The sequence below is a fragment of the Ailuropoda melanoleuca genome, chromosome 20 (assembly GCF_002007445.2).
Source record: "Ailuropoda melanoleuca isolate Jingjing chromosome 20, ASM200744v2, whole genome shotgun sequence".
Taxonomy (NCBI): domain Eukaryota; kingdom Metazoa; phylum Chordata; class Mammalia; order Carnivora; family Ursidae; genus Ailuropoda; species Ailuropoda melanoleuca.
The window spans coordinates 22,931,471-22,949,791 of record NC_048237.1 but is presented as its reverse complement, the minus strand read 5'-3'; the positions used below and the strand labels follow the sequence as shown (position 1 = coordinate 22,949,791).

Below are 18,321 nucleotides of genomic sequence, written 5' to 3'. Positions count from 1 at the left end.
TTTTTTTTTTTTTTTTTAGAACATAAAAGGATGACTGTCATACAAACCATGGTTATTCCGACTTGGGTATTTGGCAAACACTTTCTTAAAAATCAGTGATGTGAACCTGTGTTTCCAAAGAAAACACCTTAGCCATATTTGTTACTAACGATATGATTCAGTTTTAGGAGAAAAATTAAAATTTTGGAAAATCTTCCCACATAAGCATGATAGCTTCCCAACACATAAAGACTCTTCTGAAAAGATTGGCAGTGAGATTCATAAATTTGCTTTTTTTTTTCTTTTTTTTCTTTTTTTGGTATTATGTAATGAAATGTGTGAATTTTTGGAAGATCTGCGTTAACTCAGTGAATTCATATTTTCAAACGACTAATGCATAATGTTACAAAATCATATATGCAAGATAAACCAGTGAATTTTAATGTTACAGAAAGTTCACTGATATGGTTTGAGAATTTAGTTTGCAAACAAAGGTTAGAAAACTGCCATTGCGGAGTTTTAGTGTAGATCAAAGAAGGGTATTCACAGTTATGTGAAAATGCTGTTGAAATACTCTTCCTTATCCAAATAAAAATCAGTGTGAGGCCAGATTTCCTTCATGTGTTTGAAACAAAGCAACTTGTTGCAGCAGATGGCATGTAGAAAGTCATATGATTATCTCGTTAGCTCTTTTTCACTAAACCAGGTATTTAAAAAATTGCAGAACTATGAAACAATTCCATGTTTTCTACTTAATTATTTTTTTTTGTTTTGGAAAATAGTTTTCCGACTAAAAATGTTCCTTATGTTAAGGTGTCATCAATTTATTAATATAATTTTAAATGAGTTAATAATACACAGTTTAACATTGCCTCAGTTTTAATTTCTAATACAATAATTATGAATGGATGTAATCAATCTAAATAAACAATATTTAGGGTCCCTTATAATTTTTAAGAGTATAAAGGCATTTTAAGACCAACAAGGTTGATAACTGCTGGTTTGCATTGTGGGGTTTTTTTCCTCCCTATTTTTCTCTCTTTTCTCTGTTTCTGCCTCTGTCTTCCTCTCTGTGTTACTTACACATACACACACACACACACACTCACACTCACACTCACACACTCTTGCTTCCTCTATCCCCTATTCCTGAATGATTTCTACTACCGTACCAGTATAACCCAACTTACTCACTATACCTTAATAACATCTTTAATATCTGAAAGAGCTAGGCTATTTCCAAAGTTGTTTTTATCTTGAACTTCCATTTTATTATCTGAAATATATATTATTCAAAATCAACTTTATATTATAAATTTTTGTATTATATTATGATAGTTAAAAAAACACCTTGGCATCTTAATTGGAATTGTGTTTTATTTGTCTCAGATTATATCCTAGAAGTGATGATTATCATAGAATTATCATCTGTCTATACAACAGCAAAAAATCAGTGCCCTTTTTACACATTATCTTTAAATGAGCTTATTAGTAACCAGCTTATAAATTGCTCGAAGTCAGGAGTCTTGCCATTTACTTTTGTTTATATTCCATACACATAGAAGATGCTGAATGAATATTTGATATTTATTTTTGTGAATTACTCAGTTTTTATAAATCTCCAAGTAACATTTTCATTTCATTCACAATTCAGGACAGACATGATTATATTCATACTGATATTTTAACGATCGGAGAACTTTTAAAAGATACTTTTAATGTCATTAGATTATAAATTTTAATTAACATTATATGAAAATAGCATAGATAATGGCAGCATTATAGGATTTCAGCTTTGAAGACTCAGTCTTTAGTTGCATTTTTCCATGTTTCTTCTTATATGTTTGACCTAGGATTTCTATCAACCATTTCTCAACCTAAAAATAAAAACAAACAAAAATAAATATCCTATCCTGTGGGACAAGGAGAGAAGTAAAACCAAATCCTCTTTATTTCCTCCTTTGTATCACTTTACAGTACCATTATGTGGCTTTTGTTCAGGTTTTATAAACTAAGATACACAAAATTGGAGTTGAATGCCAGTCTTTATTGGTAGCCAAAACTACGTCTGTTGTACACAGCTGTGTTTAAGAGAATGTTATTGTTTATAATTAAATGTTTTAGATATTCAAAGTGTTTTGGCAGTTAAATAGAAATGCTCTCTTTGGAAAAGTTTGCACATTTTTTGAAAATAATTATTGATATAAAGTGAATTCTAATTATCAAAACAGACAAGTTATTTGTAGACTTATTAGAGCAAAGCCATAAAAAAACAAAAACAAAAACAAAAAAAACAACCACTTGTAACAGCTAGGTATATATAAATTACACATAATCTCAATAAGCCATTAGACTAACATGCTTAAATTATCCAAATCAAATAGGAAACTTAAAATAAAATAACAAAACATGTCTGAAAAGACAGTAAGATTCTACCAGTACTAAGTAAATAAAAAGTACCTTGGGAGGGTTTGAAAAATATGAAAGAAAAATTTAAATTCTCAACAAAAAGAGAAACTAATCCATATTTCCAACATATTACATATATTTAACTCTAATTCCCTTTATGTTGTATCTATATTGCCCCCCACACCGATTAAGCTAATCATGAATATTATGCAATTGAATTAGAGTTACATACAGGATACAATAATGACATTGCATTCAGATTTTTATAATCCGATTGTGCATATTAAATTTTTTTCCAATAATTTACCAGGAATGGCATATAACATCTCCAAAAATGAACTCTTCAAATTGAGTAATGGCTATTTGATTTTTCTTTGAGAAAACCAACCTAAAGTAACAATCTTTGTTGATGCTTGCTCAGATCAGGTGGACCAAAACAGCTGGACAAGTTATTTGTAGACTTATTAGAGCAAAGCCATAAAAAAACAAAAACAAAAACAAAAAAAACAACCACTTGTAACAGCTAGGTATATATAAATTACACATAATCTCAATAAGCCATTAGACTAACATGCTTAAATTATCCAAATCAAATAGGAAACTTAAAATAAAATAACAAAACATGTCTGAAAAGACAGTAAGATTCTACCAGTACTAAGTAAATAAAAAGTACCTTGGGAGGGTTTGAAAAATATGAAAGAAAAATTTAAATTCTCAACAAAAAGAGAAACTAATCCATATTTCCAACATATTACATATATTTAACTCTAATTCCCTTTATGTTGTATCTATATTGCCCCCCACACCGATTAAGCTAATCATGAATATTATGCAATTGAATTAGAGTTACATACAGGATACAATAATGACATTGCATTCAGATTTTTGNGAGAAACTAATCCATATTTCCAACATATTACATATATTTAACTCTAATTCCCTTTATGTTGTATCTATATTGCCCCCCACACCGATTAAGCTAATCATGAATATTATGCAATTGAATTAGAGTTACATACAGGATACAATAATGACATTGCATTCAGATTTTTGTAATCCAATTGTGCATATTAAATTTTTTTCCAATAATTTGCCAGGAATGGCATATAGCATCTCCAAAAATGAACTCTTCAAATTGAGTAATGGCTATTTGATTTTTCTTTGAGAAAACCAACCTAAAGTAACAATCTTTGTTGATGCTTGCTCAGATCAGGTGGACCAAAACAGCTGGAAGTGCCTCTGACAGATTCCAAGACTCAAGTGTCTTCAATGAGACTTTGAGGATTACAAATATTCAGCGACACCAAGGAGGCCGGTATTACTGTAAAGCAGAGAATGGCTTGGGGTCCCCAGCGATAAAGTCAATCAGAGTGGATGTGTACTGTAAGTAACTTTCCAAGAAAACTATGATTAAGTCTACTATGGCTTTCTGTCCTACAGCTTGAAATCTATTTTTTTTTTGTCTATCGAAAAAAACTATGATTTATTCCAAAACATAGCATTCTGTTTAGTTGAGGATAGAAAGCATGTAAGATGACTATAGCTCATTTACTATACTTACTGAAGAAAGAGTCTCCATTAGGAATTTTCATAATTTTTATAAGAAAGTAATATTTTCATTATAGAACATTTAAGAACCAGAGTAACAAGAAGACAATAAATGTGACGATTAAACCACCAATGATCGTCAGGGCTCGAATGTATATACTTACTATCTTTATATAGAAGTATATAATGCATTTTTATAAATTCATAAGGAAAACATGCGATACATGATACATACCTTAACTTGTTTTGTTAACTTGACCTCTGTGTGAACTCCGCTGTTGTTTTTGTAAAGGCACAAGGTGCACTCAGTACTGTTTGAATTAGCTTGTGAATGACCTAAATCTCTAGGTACAGTCTGTTTCTGATCCACCTCTCTTGAGAGTAATCAGTACNAAGAAAACTATGATTAAGTCTACTATGGCTTTCTGTCCTACAGCTTGAAATCTATTTTTTTTTTGTCTATCGAAAAAAACTATGATTTATTCCAAAACATAGCATTCTGTTTAGTTGAGGATAGAAAGCATGTAAGATGACTATAGCTCATTTACTATACTTACTGAAGAAAGAGTCTCCATTAGGAATTTTCATAATTTTTATAAGAAAGTAATATTTTCATTATAGAACATTTAAGAACCAGAGTAACAAGAAGACAATAAATGTGACGATTAAACCACCAATGATCGTCAGGGCTCGAATGTATATACTTACTATCTTTATATAGAAGTATATAATGCATTTTTATAAATTCATAAGGAAAACATGCGATACATACCGTAACTTGTTTTGTTAACTTGACCTCTGTGTGAACTCCGCTGTTGTTTTTGTAAAGGCACAAGGTGCACTCAGTACTGTTTGAATTAGCTTGTGAATGACCTAAATCTCTAGGTACAGTCTGTTTCTGATCCACCTCTCTTGAGAGTAATCAGTACCTTGGGCGATGCTCTGCCACCAGGGAAGGGTTTGTCGATTGATTTTGGTTCTTAGTTTCATTTTTCCACTTTTTGCTGTTAGCAAGTGTACTTAAAATTTTCTTGGTCTCCTTACCTCCTTCCCCACCAAAACAAATCAAGGGCCTACATTCAGTTCGTTCTTTTGCACAGGTTTCATCCATCATTCAGCTGTCTTTTTATGAGAACTTGCATTTTTTTTTTTAACTCGCTCCTGTTAGAATAAAACGATTTTTTTTTCTCTCCTCAAAGTGATTCAGATGTAAGTAACAAGTGAGGAGTTCCTTTTTTTTCTACCTACCTTTCATTGTATCCCTTTCCTTTGTTTTGCAATGTGGGACAAGTGTTGCATAGTTAGGAAGGGGACTGGAATCTTACAGGATCTATTTATTGCAATTTGTTGCCATTTGTTTCACAGTCTCATTCAGTTATTTAGGTAACTGGGAAGTGGGTGGAAATGTTGCAGAAAAATAAAAGTCAGACCTGCGAGACACCAAGTGACCTCAGAGAAGTAGGAGAAATCGGGTTTATTCTATGCAGGTGGACCCCGTGGAGCTCGCCGCTCAAAATTTTACCCCCACCACCGGTGGGGTTAGAGGGTTTTTATAAAGGAGTGCAGGGGGTCAGGTTACCGGCGCTGTGCTGACTGCAGGTAGGTGGGTTTAAACTGCGTGTGGAGGGATTGCTTTAGGCGGGAAGCCTGTTTACAGAAGCAGAAACGCTGGTTATCTTTTGCTGGCGGCGGGGCTTCTGGTTCTCTCTAGCTTATTGTTAGGAACTTCCGTTCTACTGGGGCGCGCCTGCCTGGGGCTGCTCTGGGTAAGTTTCCTCTTCAGCAGGGCAGCATTTGTGACTTGTTCTTGTACTCGGATGTTTGTTCCCTTCTTGGAAAGGATGAGAGAGAAATCCTGTCCCATTCTTCTAGCATCTTGTAGCCCCTTAGGCATCCCCTGGCATAACTCAGGCACCTGCATCCCACGTGCTACTCTCAGGGGCGCAGGTTGGCCTTATCCACACACTGCCTCCCCACAGTGTAGCCTCTGGCCCTTCTCCTGATCAAATAGTTCCAGTTATGTATACTTAAAAAAACAACAGCAACACATTTTTACTAGTTTTATTCATATATAATTTATTTAAAGTTTTTAATTTAAATTCCAGGTAGTTAACACACAGAGTCCTATTAGTTTCAGGTGTACGACTTAGTGATTCAACACTTCCAAACAACACCCGGTGCTCATCAGAAGTCCATTCCTTAATCCCCCTACCTGCCTCCCTTCTGGTAACCATTAATTTGTTCTCTATACTTACAAGTCTGTTTTTTTGTTTGCCTCTTTCTTTGTCCCTTTGCCCCTTGGTTTTGTTTCTTAAATTCCGCATATGGTATTTGTCTTTCTCTGACTGACTTATTTCAGTACCATAATACTCTCTAGTTCCATTCATGTCATTGCAATGGCAAGATTTTATTAAAAATTATATATGAACAGCCGTTCTGGAAAACAGTATGGCTGTTCATATATAATTTTTAATTAAATTAAATTTAAATGAATCACATACTTCTATAATACTGTTTTCTAGAATACATATCTGTGCTTTTTTGTTATAGATTTGCTCATGAAATTTTAAAGATTTTTTTTTTTTTATTCATTTGAGAGAGAGAGCAGGAACAGTGGGAAGGGTCGGAGGGAGAGGGAGAAGCAGACTCCCCACTGAGGAGGGAGCCAGATGTGGGACCTGATCCCAGAACCCCGGGATCATGATCTGAGCCGAAGGCAGACACTTAAGTGACTGAGTCACTGAGGCACTCCTTGGTCGTGAAGTTTTAAAACACACAACTTCAATATCTTAAACGCAATTCTAAAATCTAAAGAGTTCTGCAAATNTAACAATCTTTGTTGATGCTTGCTCAGATCAGGTGGACCAAAACAGCTGGAAGTGCCTCTGACAGATTCCAAGACTCAAGTGTCTTCAATGAGACTTTGAGGATTACAAATATTCAGCGACACCAAGGAGGCCGGTATTACTGTAAAGCAGAGAATGGCTTGGGGTCCCCAGCGATAAAGTCAATCAGAGTGGATGTGTACTGTAAGTAACTTTCCAAGAAAACTATGATTAAGTCTACTATGGCTTTCTGTCCTACAGCTTGAAATCTATTTTTTTTTTGTCTATCGAAAAAAACTATGATTTATTCCAAAACATAGCATTCTGTTTAGTTGAGGATAGAAAGCATGTAAGATGACTATAGCTCATTTACTATACTTACTGAAGAAAGAGTCTCCATTAGGAATTTTCATAATTTTTATAAGAAAGTAATATTTTCATTATAGAACATTTAAGAACCAGAGTAACAAGAAGACAATAAATGTGACGATTAAACCACCAATGATCGTCAGGGCTCGAATGTATATACTTACTATCTTTATATAGAAGTATATAATGCATTTTTATAAATTCATAAGGAAAACATGCGATACATACCGTAACTTGTTTTGTTAACTTGACCTCTGTGTGAACTCCGCTGTTGTTTTTGTAAAGGCACAAGGTGCACTCAGTACTGTTTGAATTAGCTTGTGAATGACCTAAATCTCTAGGTACAGTCTGTTTCTGATCCACCTCTCTTGAGAGTAATCAGTACCTTGGGCGATGCTCTGCCACCAGGGAAGGGTTTGTCGATTGATTTTGGTTCTTAGTTTCATTTTTCCACTTTTTGCTGTTAGCAAGTGTACTTAAAATTTTCTTGGTCTCCTTACCTCCTTCCCCACCAAAACAAATCAAGGGCCTACATTCAGTTCGTTCTTTTGCACAGGTTTCATCCATCATTCAGCTGTCTTTTTATGAGAACTTGCATTTTTTTTTTTAACTCGCTCCTGTTAGAATAAAACGATTTTTTTTTCTCTCCTCAAAGTGATTCAGATGTAAGTAACAAGTGAGGAGTTCCTTTTTTTTCTACCTACCTTTCATTGTATCCCTTTCCTTTGTTTTGCAATGTGGGACAAGTGTTGCATAGTTAGGAAGGGGACTGGAATCTTACAGGATCTATTTATTGCAATTTGTTGCCATTTGTTTCACAGTCTCATTCAGTTATTTAGGTAACTGGGAAGTGGGTGGAAATGTTGCAGAAAAATAAAAGTCAGACCTGCGAGACACCAAGTGACCTCAGAGAAGTAGGAGAAATCGGGTTTATTCTATGCAGGTGGACCCCGTGGAGCTCGCCGCTCAAAATTTTACCCCCACCACCGGTGGGGTTAGAGGGTTTTTATAAAGGAGTGCAGGGGGTCAGGTTACCGGCGCTGTGCTGACTGCAGGTAGGTGGGTTTAAACTGCGTGTGGAGGGATTGCTTTAGGCGGGAAGCCTGTTTACAGAAGCAGAAACGCTGGTTATCTTTTGCTGGCGGCGGGGCTTCTGGTTCTCTCTAGCTTATTGTTAGGAACTTCCGTTCTACTGGGGCGCGCCTGCCTGGGGCTGCTCTGGGTAAGTTTCCTCTTCAGCAGGGCAGCATTTGTGACTTGTTCTTGTACTCGGATGTTTGTTCCCTTCTTGGAAAGGATGAGAGAGAAATCCTGTCCCATTCTTCTAGCATCTTGTAGCCCCTTAGGCATCCCCTGGCATAACTCAGGCACCTGCATCCCACGTGCTACTCTCAGGGGCGCAGGTTGGCCTTATCCACACACTGCCTCCCCACAGTGTAGCCTCTGGCCCTTCTCCTGATCAAATAGTTCCAGTTATGTATACTTAAAAAAACAACAGCAGCAACACATTTTTACTAGTTTTATTCATATATAATTTATTTAAAGTTTTCAATTTAAATTCCAGGTAGTTAACACACAGAGTCCTATTAGTTTCAGGTGTAGGACTTAGTGATTCAACACTTCCAAACAACACCCCGTTGGTGCTCATCACAAGTCCATTCCTTAATCCCCCCACCTGCCTCCCTTCTGGTAACCATTAATTTGTTCTCTATACTTACAAGTCTGTTTTTTGTTTGCCTCTTTCTTTTTCCCTTTGCCCCTTTGTTTTGTTTCTTAAATTCCGCATATGGTATTTGTCTTTCTCTGACTGACCTATTTCAGTAGCATAACTCTCTAGTTCCATTCATGTCATTGCAATGGCAAGATTTTATTAAAAATTATATATGAACAGCCGTTCTGGAAAACAGTATGGCTGTTCATATATAATTTTTAATTAAATTAAATTTAAATGAATCACATACTTCTATAATACTGTTTTCTAGAATACATATCTGTGCTTTTTTGTTATAGATTTGCTCATGAAATTTTAAAGATTTTTTTTTTTTTATTCATTTGAGAGAGAGAGCAGGAACAGTGGGAAGGGTCGGAGGGAGAGGGAGAAGCAGACTCCCCACTGAGGAGGGAGCCAGATGTGGGACCTGATCCCAGAACCCCGGGATCATGATCTGAGCCGAAGGCAGACACTTAAGTGACTGAGTCACTGAGGCACTCCTTGGTCGTGAAGTTTTAAAACACACAACTTCAATATCTTAAACGCAATTCTAAAATCTAAAGAGTTCTGCAAATTGAATGAGTGTATTTGCTACTTGCTTTGTTAGGCTTTAGTGGTAAATTTTTTTGGCAAAACCTGATGTGAACTAGTTCCTGATTTAAAATTACTCAAATAGAAAAAAAGAAAAGACTTTATGATCTTTATTTACCATACTTTGTTTGAATAATCATATGTTTTATTCAGGAAATAATGTATCTGATTACACAGAATTGCCACAGAGCCTGCTGGGTATGTTATGCAACACATGGTATATGTACTGTATTATCGTTTGAAAATCTGAAATATTCTGAAAAACATTCCCCAAAGGTTTTGAATAAGAGATTGTAACTTTCGCTGACACCACAAGAGGTTTGATAATTTATATATATATATAATTATATATATATAATTATAATAATTTTATTACTGGGTTAAAAAATCAGATACAAAGGGGGAAATGACATTTTTAAGGACTTAAAACAATATATATAAAACAATATATATTTTTTTCTCCTCCTCTTACTATGAAGCCATTTCAGGACTATTCTGCATTATACCCTCCTTTTCTATCTGTTCATGTCTCTTGCTGTCCAGACTCAGTCATGCCTCATTGTTTTAGTTTGCATTGCACACTTTGGTAGAAATGAGAGAGCACTGCTCGCTCCAGTCCTCCGAAGCCCTGTTAGTCTTTGAAGACTTGGGTCACCTTCCAAGCAGCCAGGACTGAAGGCACTTAACTTGTTTCCTTCTTTGACTTCCATTGGGATTTTTTCTCTTACAACCAGGATTTGACGGACATCTTATTTTATGTTGTTTAAGTGAAATGTCACTGTGATACATATCATAGTGAAGTACTATTTCCAGTACTTTTCTTTGTGCCCAAGATTTATTAGAAAGCTGTCTAAAATTATATTACTTGAGAAAATAGCATGTATTAAATTATGGGCCCTATGAATACATGTGACATTGCTCTAACCTACTTTTTCCACATAATGCCTTACTTTCAGGAAAGAACTTTATTGGGATCTAGACATGTGTTCTAAGTGCTTATGCCTATTCTGGAACGTTTGGATAAATAAATTCCTCCAGATAGTAAATTGTTAAATGTTTCAGCTAATGAGACCACGTCATAGTAGAGACAGGTAGTCCTACTTGAGGAATCCATGGTTCCAAACATAATCTTGATTGAAGACTACAGTTTTTAGGCTCAAGTATGTGTTCTCTACGTGAATCTTTATAACTTAAAACTTGTTCTGTCATTGTTAATAAGAACATGACTAGCATATAAATGCTGCATTTAAATTTGGCAACTCTATTGTCTAAGATTATAGTCTTAAGATTCATCTGTACTTGGATTTTGATTTGATGTTGGATTCCTTGATAGAATAGACAACTCATTTTTATAATCCATAAACAAGCGAGAAACTTTATTTCAGGTATTTTGCTTTAACTATTTTAGAAAACACTAAAATAATAGCACCAATTTTTCTGTTTGGAGCTATGGTTTTAGAATCATCCCCTAAACTGTAGATTTCTATTTCTTTTCATAACTGGTTCCCTGGGTGGAACTGTCATCAATATTGATAGAACTTGGAACATAAGATGGGCATAGAATACAAAATACAGAAAAATCTGCAGATGAGGATTATATTTGCAACAACAAACAGAGGCCAACAATGTCTTGAATTTAACAAAAATTCTAACAAATAATGTTAGCATTTAGCCTTTAGCCTTGAATCCCCTGTAATAGATTGTCTCTAAAATGTGCCCCCAAAAGTATTAATTTTAAGGTCACCATTTTAATGAAGAGTTTTCATAACAGTGACAATGTAGATCTCTCATTAATGTAATCATAAATTTCTAGACTTTAGAGCTAAATCCTACCTAAGATAAAATTTAGTGATAGCCCATCACTATTTTGATGAGGAAATTTAGTTTCACATGAGGAACTTGCTACAATGCTTACTAATATAGAATGAGGTGGTTTTTATTAAGTAGATATTTTGAAATATGTGTGACCCTCTATTAACATTTTGATGAATTTGGGAAGATTCATTAATCTGAATTAGCAATGTCTTCCCACAAAATATTTTAAAATTTCATGTAGTAGAAAAATTGGACCATACAGGTGTTACAAAGCAACTACAAAATGCTGTTTTATTCATTGTTTACTATATCAATCAAGAATGCCCTTTCCTCTGTTACTAGTTTGAAAAAATATAACTATGTTCCTTAAGTTGTATGACCTATCATTTTTTTTTTTTTAAGAATTATAAAAGCATTCTAAGGGTTCTATGAGCTATAATTTCTTAAAGTAGATTTTATAACTAGGGAGATTTCATGACCACATAATGATTTACTTTTTTTGTTGCTGTTGTTCAGAAACTGTTTATTTCTATCTTCATTACAAATGCTATTTTTAACCAATCTATCAACCCAAGATAATACAAGGAGAAATCCTGTCAATTCACCCTTTCCTCTCAGGAACAAGATACTGTATTTTGTGCTTTTGAAGAAAAGAAATAATAGGATTAGACTAAGATTGGGGACAATAGGATGTCAGGGGGAAGAAAGGCATGCGGTCCTTCTAGAGTTTTTGCATCTTATATGGGGAATTGTAATCCATTTGTACTAAATGCTTTGATACTTTTTTCCCCCTAAAATCTGACCTAGTCATTTATATGATATTTCTGATTAAAAGCTAATCGATTGCAATTCTTCTTTGCTGGGATATGACTTCTGAGAGTCTGAAAGCTATTAGTTGTATATTTGACAGAAACATGTAGAGTAAACCCACTGTTTTAGACATACACATTCTTCATGTCTTCTCCCTAGATCCATGCTAAAACACTAGCAAAGGAATACAACAACAACAACAACAAACACAGGATAGAATGGGAGAGGAGAGGAAGGAAAAACAGTTTTGAAGGAAAAGAATCAGATCAGGAAATGGCCACTGCTTAACGTACTAAAGAAAGCTTAAATCAAAGCCGTCCGTTTAAAGGACGAACTGGCATCCCCATGCTGTAAAATCCTTAAAAAGCTCAGTGATTGGAGACACCACTTATTTCTTGAGAATGTAATTTAGTCTAAAAACAGAAATGACTGAAAGTCTATGTAAGGGTTACATACCCAGATCTCCTTCCACATTCCATACCATTCTTTGCCTAACCACCTCCTTTTCCCTGCCAGCTTCCCAGTCAATCCCTACAGAAGACTAGATTTTTTTTTTTTTTTTTAATGTGAGATGTTGAACTGGAGACACTTTGAGCTAAGAAACCTGGAATCCTCAAAAACAAGAGGCAACGTACTGTAGTTAAATCAGGGTTATTAAGTCAAAGTTTACATATTCAACATGGTCCCTTCTCACGTTTGGTTCTGAAAATGCCTTCCTGGCAGTATTTTGGAGCGTTGCTGTCTAGGAAAACTGATGAACTCCGGAGGAAAGGCTACGGATGCTGATGAGTATGGGACTTGGTGATAACTGTCCAGCTAATACACTTACAATAAAGCCTTGTATTGATCAACAGAACTACCAGTATGCTCTTTCATAACTGGTTCTTTAACAGGAATATACCACAGACCCCAAAATTTGAGACTGTCTTCTAACAGAAAAAGAAATAAACCAAGAAAAAGAAATAGCGTAAAGAATTCAGGAAACAGGATAATTCAGGGGGCCAAAATACAAAATAAAACACAATTCATTGATTATTTTAATTAGTATACTCAGAAAAAAAAGAAAATATTTCATGTATGTAACAAGAACAAGAAAACTAAAAACAAGGACTTTTCAGAAAACATCCAAGAACTGTTGAACTCTTGGAATATTAAAAATGATAACATAAAAATCAACAGAAGGTATGAAAGATAGCTTTGAAATCTTAGAGTAAAACAAAATTTAACCGAAGGGATAGAACAAAAAAAGAGAAGAAAATGAAAGAATTAGTCCAGCTGATCTAACATTTAAATAGAAATTCCAAACAGAGAAAATAGAGGTGAAGAAATTACTTTTTAAAGAATTATGAAAATTTCCCGTCACAGTTGGACATGTGTTTTCAATCCTAGGTGTCTAGTACAATGCAGTAAACACGATCTACACCAAAACACATCAATATGCAATTCACAACACTGGGAGAAAAAATGAGGATCTTCAAAGTTTCTTTCCAAAGAGCTTTTTGTTTTTTTCCCAAAATGGTCACACGTAATAATGAATTAGGAATTAATATGGCACAGGTCTTCTCAATAGAAATCAGGAAGCTAGAAAACAACTAAGTAAAGTTTTTGAAATTTGGAAGGAAAATTATTTCCAAACTAGAATTTTTAACACAGCCAGGCACTGTTTTGGTTTTGTTTTTTGTTTTTTTTTTTCAAATATCAAAGAAGATCCTTTTTTAGAAGAAGACATTTTTAAACCTATAAGATTTCCAATTTTTTTCTGCCTTGTTCCCTTTCTCAGGATACTGCTTTTATATATGTTGCACCAAAACTGGAAATTAAATCAAAAGAGAGGAAGAGATATAATAACAATACCAATAAAAAAGGAGGTTGTGTGTAGGAGAATATGGAAAGGAATCCCAGAATGCTAATGAAGCAAGATACCCTGATGATAACTGCATTGGGTCTCAAGGGCAACCAAGACAGACTGAAGCTGGAAGATGCTCCGTGAAGGATGATTTCATGAAGCAAATGTAACTGGTGGGTTGCCTGGCTTTAGAGAGGAACTTTATGCTTTTCATGAAAAGCCAAATAAGGTGGTGATGATAGATACGTACACAATTGAGGAAACAAAATACAGACATTATTAACAGAAGGCAAAGAAAAAGTTGTATAAAATGAAATGTAATTGAAATATATTAGAAGGTTCAACTTTGAAGAATACTTGCATAGTCATCAATAACAATAGCACTTGACTTAACCAAAGGTATGATATAAGGAAGATGGGAGAGGGTTAGTATAAAAGGGTTAGTATAGTTTGAAAAGGCTTCTCTTGAACAGGAAAATATCAGTAAGACAATATGAAAATGAAAAAAAAAAGTCTGTAAATATCACTTAAACATTTAGAAATATGAAGGCAAAACCAAGACTGGTTAGGAGATGAATTAGAAAATGTTGCCTCTGGGTGTTAGAAATACTTGAGGTTGTGTTTTGTATAATTATTTGCCTTTCTAAATTATGTGTATAATTTGTTAAATTCTTTTAATTCATAAAATATAGATTTGAAGATTTTGCCTTGGAGGTCTTTGTTATTAGGCAAAACCGATTTCATTCCAAATTGTATCAGAAGATTATTGTCTTCTAAAAGTTAAGACTAGGTTTTTATTCACATTTTTCTTGAATTCTTCATAAGAATTGAAATTCCTTGAAATTTGAATAAAATAAAATTGGCTGAAAAGATGTCTTACAAGTAAAAGGCAATAACAAGGGACACTGGGGCCACATTCCAACTAATTTTACCCCAGAACTTGATAGGATAAAACTCAGGTTAATCTCTCTGATCATTTATTTGCATGTTTTTTAGGATGAAAATTAACAAGTTTTGACTCTTCATTCATTCACCAAATATTTAAGTGGCTATTCAAAATATAATTCCCTTAAATTCTGTGAGGCTACAAAGGAATTATCACATAATTTGTACCTTCACGAGTTTAAACTGCTTAAAGAGACAACATGAAATAAATAAATAAATATATATATATATATATATACACATATATATATATATAATTTAAATGGAAGACAAATGTTAGGCAATAGGATAAATAACATAAATCTTACTACAAAACATGAATGATGTGTCAAATGGCACAGAAAATGTAGTGCTTGTGATGAGGTTGTGGGATAGCAGTGAGGTGAGGTGGGGTGGAGTCCAGAGCCCACAACCAAGAAAGATTCTTGAGACATCTTTGGTGCAAAATGGTGGTTTATTAAAGCACGGGGACAGGACCCGTGGGCAGAAAGAGCCGCACTGGGGTCATGAGGAGTGGCTTATTATATACCCTCAAGTTGGGAGGGGGTTAGGGATAGCTTAAGTCTCTAAGGAATTTTGGAAGCAAGGTTTCCAGGACCTTGAGGGGGCTGGCTATTGTTGGGAAAAGGCCATTTATTACTGTCTAATAAAACGTTAGTTATGAGACCCTTCAGATGTCTATCAGTGGGCCATATGCTTGGGGGATTTAGAGATAAAGTTTCCAAAGGAATTTTTATACATTAAAGTAGACTTACAGGATGCTGGTTGGGGGTGGGGGGTGTCAGGCTAGGATTGCCTTTTGCCGTTAGCAAAGTATTAACATCGAGGCAGTTGAGTCCCTAGAGGAGTGTCACTCTGCTTGTTTCCAGGACTGGTCAATGGGCTGTAGGTAGTAAGGAAATTTCATAATTTTTCTTCTGCCTTTGTTTCTCACATCACTGGGAGTGAGAGGGTCCTGTGGACTCTCACCATAAAAGAAGTAGGGTTTACATTGTAGTTTGAAGGATGAGATTTCAGAGAAAATTCCTCATGACATTTCTACATGTCTTTTGGCAGTTTTTGTTCTGAACTCTCTTTTCAAGGATGTTTGTGTAGCAAACAGCCTCTGATATTAGAGATGGTGTCTGTCTCCCGGGCAGACGGCAATTTGTTTCCTGACCAGGATAATAAAGGTAATGTCTTCCTCAGGAGTAAAGATTGGGTAGGTTTCCTAGCAGGAAATTTTAAGACTCGAAGTTTCCTAGGCTCAGGATTCCTTAGCTGTGTCACAAACTGTATGTGCAGCATTCATCTGGGCTGCCCCAGATCGCCCCCCTGGAAATTGAGGGAGGAGGAGAACCTATGAAAACATGAGACTCGTATATCCATTGGAGACATGAGTAGTAAAGTCCTTTGTCTCTGACCCAGAAGTCTCATGTCTTTGGTGAGCTTCTATGAAACGGTGACAGGCTAACATGTTAGCCAGCAAGATAGGGAAAATACCGGATTCTTAAGAGTCTTGACACAGAGTTTAAATAGGCAGAAGGAAAGGCCCGATGTAATCCGTAGTGAATGAGCATTTCGATTAAAGGCACAGAAGAGGATGAAGTGAACTGTATTTGGAAGGTGGGGGGAATACTGACTCAAATGGGGAGGATTAGAGGAGGAATGAGAGCTTAATTTGAGAGATGGGCTGCCAGATTGTGTTGAAATCTTACTGCCAGTGTTTTCAGACCAAATGAATGATTCTCTGCCATGTATGCTAAGCTCTAAAGAAATTATAATTTTAGGACTTCCGAATTACTGATGAGGGTCAGCATGCTTCTGATGCCAACATTGCTTCATTTGTCCTCTCTAAGAAGCAACGACCCCTCACTGAGCGCCCCGAGGTCCATTTTTGGAGAAGAGCATAATAATTTATATTTATAGAAGTTTTATATGTATATATAAATATATATACACCATATTATATATAGTCATGTATATATAATATATATGGATGATTTTTATATATATGTTATTACACTCCTCCTCCAAAAATTATATAAATTATTTGATATATATTTATGTGTAAATATATATATATGTGTGTGTAAATATATATNATATACATATAAAGCAGGCTCACAGAAGTTTGAAGTTTTCATACCGAAATTTGTTTGTTACCTTGAGATTCTTGTGGGCATTTAAACAATTTTCTGAGAATGTATTCCCCTAATTCTTTCACTTATTCTTAGCCATGACTATATTGCTCACAGGGTAATAGAGGTCATACAACTTTAAAGGTTAGGGTTTGATTAAAGATGATTTTTAATTCAAAAAGAAATTAGATTCAGAGGCATTAGCTTAATAAGTTTTCATGTGTGCAGACACTGTTCACACATGAGACAAATCTTTTTCAATATCCATTAAACATTTTGTAAGCCTTCTTATTTCTGAAACATATTCCCCACTTTAATTTCACTTAGGTAGATTGCTGCATTTCATTACATTCAGACCTAGCAGTGATTTTTTTTTTAATCCTTGTCTGTTAGATTTATTTATTACATTTTTACCCGATAAATTAGTGGGAAGTTAGGATGACATGTTCCTGATTTATTCCCCAAATACAATTTACCTGTGTGAGAAAGAAGAATTATAAACTGTAGAGTTAAATATTATTGACAGTGAGTTGTTTTGTTTTATTTTTATTGGACCCATCAACATGGCTTCTGGATAACAAAGTTTAGAAAAAAGGGCTAGGGGGCTCTTGGGTGGCACAGCGGTTAAGCGTCTGCCTTCGGCTCAGGGCGTGATCCCGGCGTTATGGGATCGAGCCCCACATCAGGCTCCTCTGCTATGAGCCTGCTTCTTCCTCTCTCACTCCCCCTGCTTGTGTTCCCTTTCTCGCTGGCTGTCTATTGACAGTGAGTTGTTTTGTTTTATTTTTATTGGACCCATCAACATGGCTTCTGGATAACAAAGTTTAGAAAAAAGGGCTAGAATGACAAATGGGAATTCTGGTAGGAAGGCAAGCCCTGGAAGAAAACTAATGCCTTAAGTCAATCTCATTAAGCATGATTTCTTATTCACCACCCCTCCTCCCAAACCATCAGCCTTGGGTTTGGAAGGTCTTAGTAGTGTTTGATGTGGTAATTACAATGCTTATTAAAAATGGGTTACTGTCATGATAATTCCCCTATTAATAAATTTCAAGAGAGAATTTTGCAATATTATATATGCTGCCGATGAGGAATACTTGGTTATCAGAGTTATTTGCTCATGGAGCACGTGATCAATCGCATCCCAGATATTGTCCTAGTCACTAATAAAAGTACTTAGTAAAAAATATCCTTCATTGAAAATAAGAGGTAAGCATGTAGAAACTCCTACCAAGTCAAGGACCATGTCAATATCATGCTGAGAAGGTTTGATTTACCGTAATCCTAGATATGAACAGGCAGATAAAGATATACACAGTCCTTTAAATACACCTTATTTCTTCTGCCCAAAGT

At 35.1% G+C, this 18,321-nt stretch overlaps 1 protein-coding gene across 1 annotated transcript in view; it reads left to right on the top strand.

The window, feature by feature from the left end:
* The window catches only part of MDGA2 (MAM domain containing glycosylphosphatidylinositol anchor 2), a 760,567-nt gene that overhangs the window by 406,556 nt on the left and 335,690 nt on the right, over positions 1 to 18,321 (top strand). Inside the window, exon 3 of the mRNA XM_034648539.1 lies at positions 3,597 to 3,771. Within this exon, the coding sequence (XP_034504430.1) occupies positions 3,597 to 3,771 (175 nt within the window). The remainder of the gene's footprint in view (positions 1 to 3,596; positions 3,772 to 18,321) is intronic.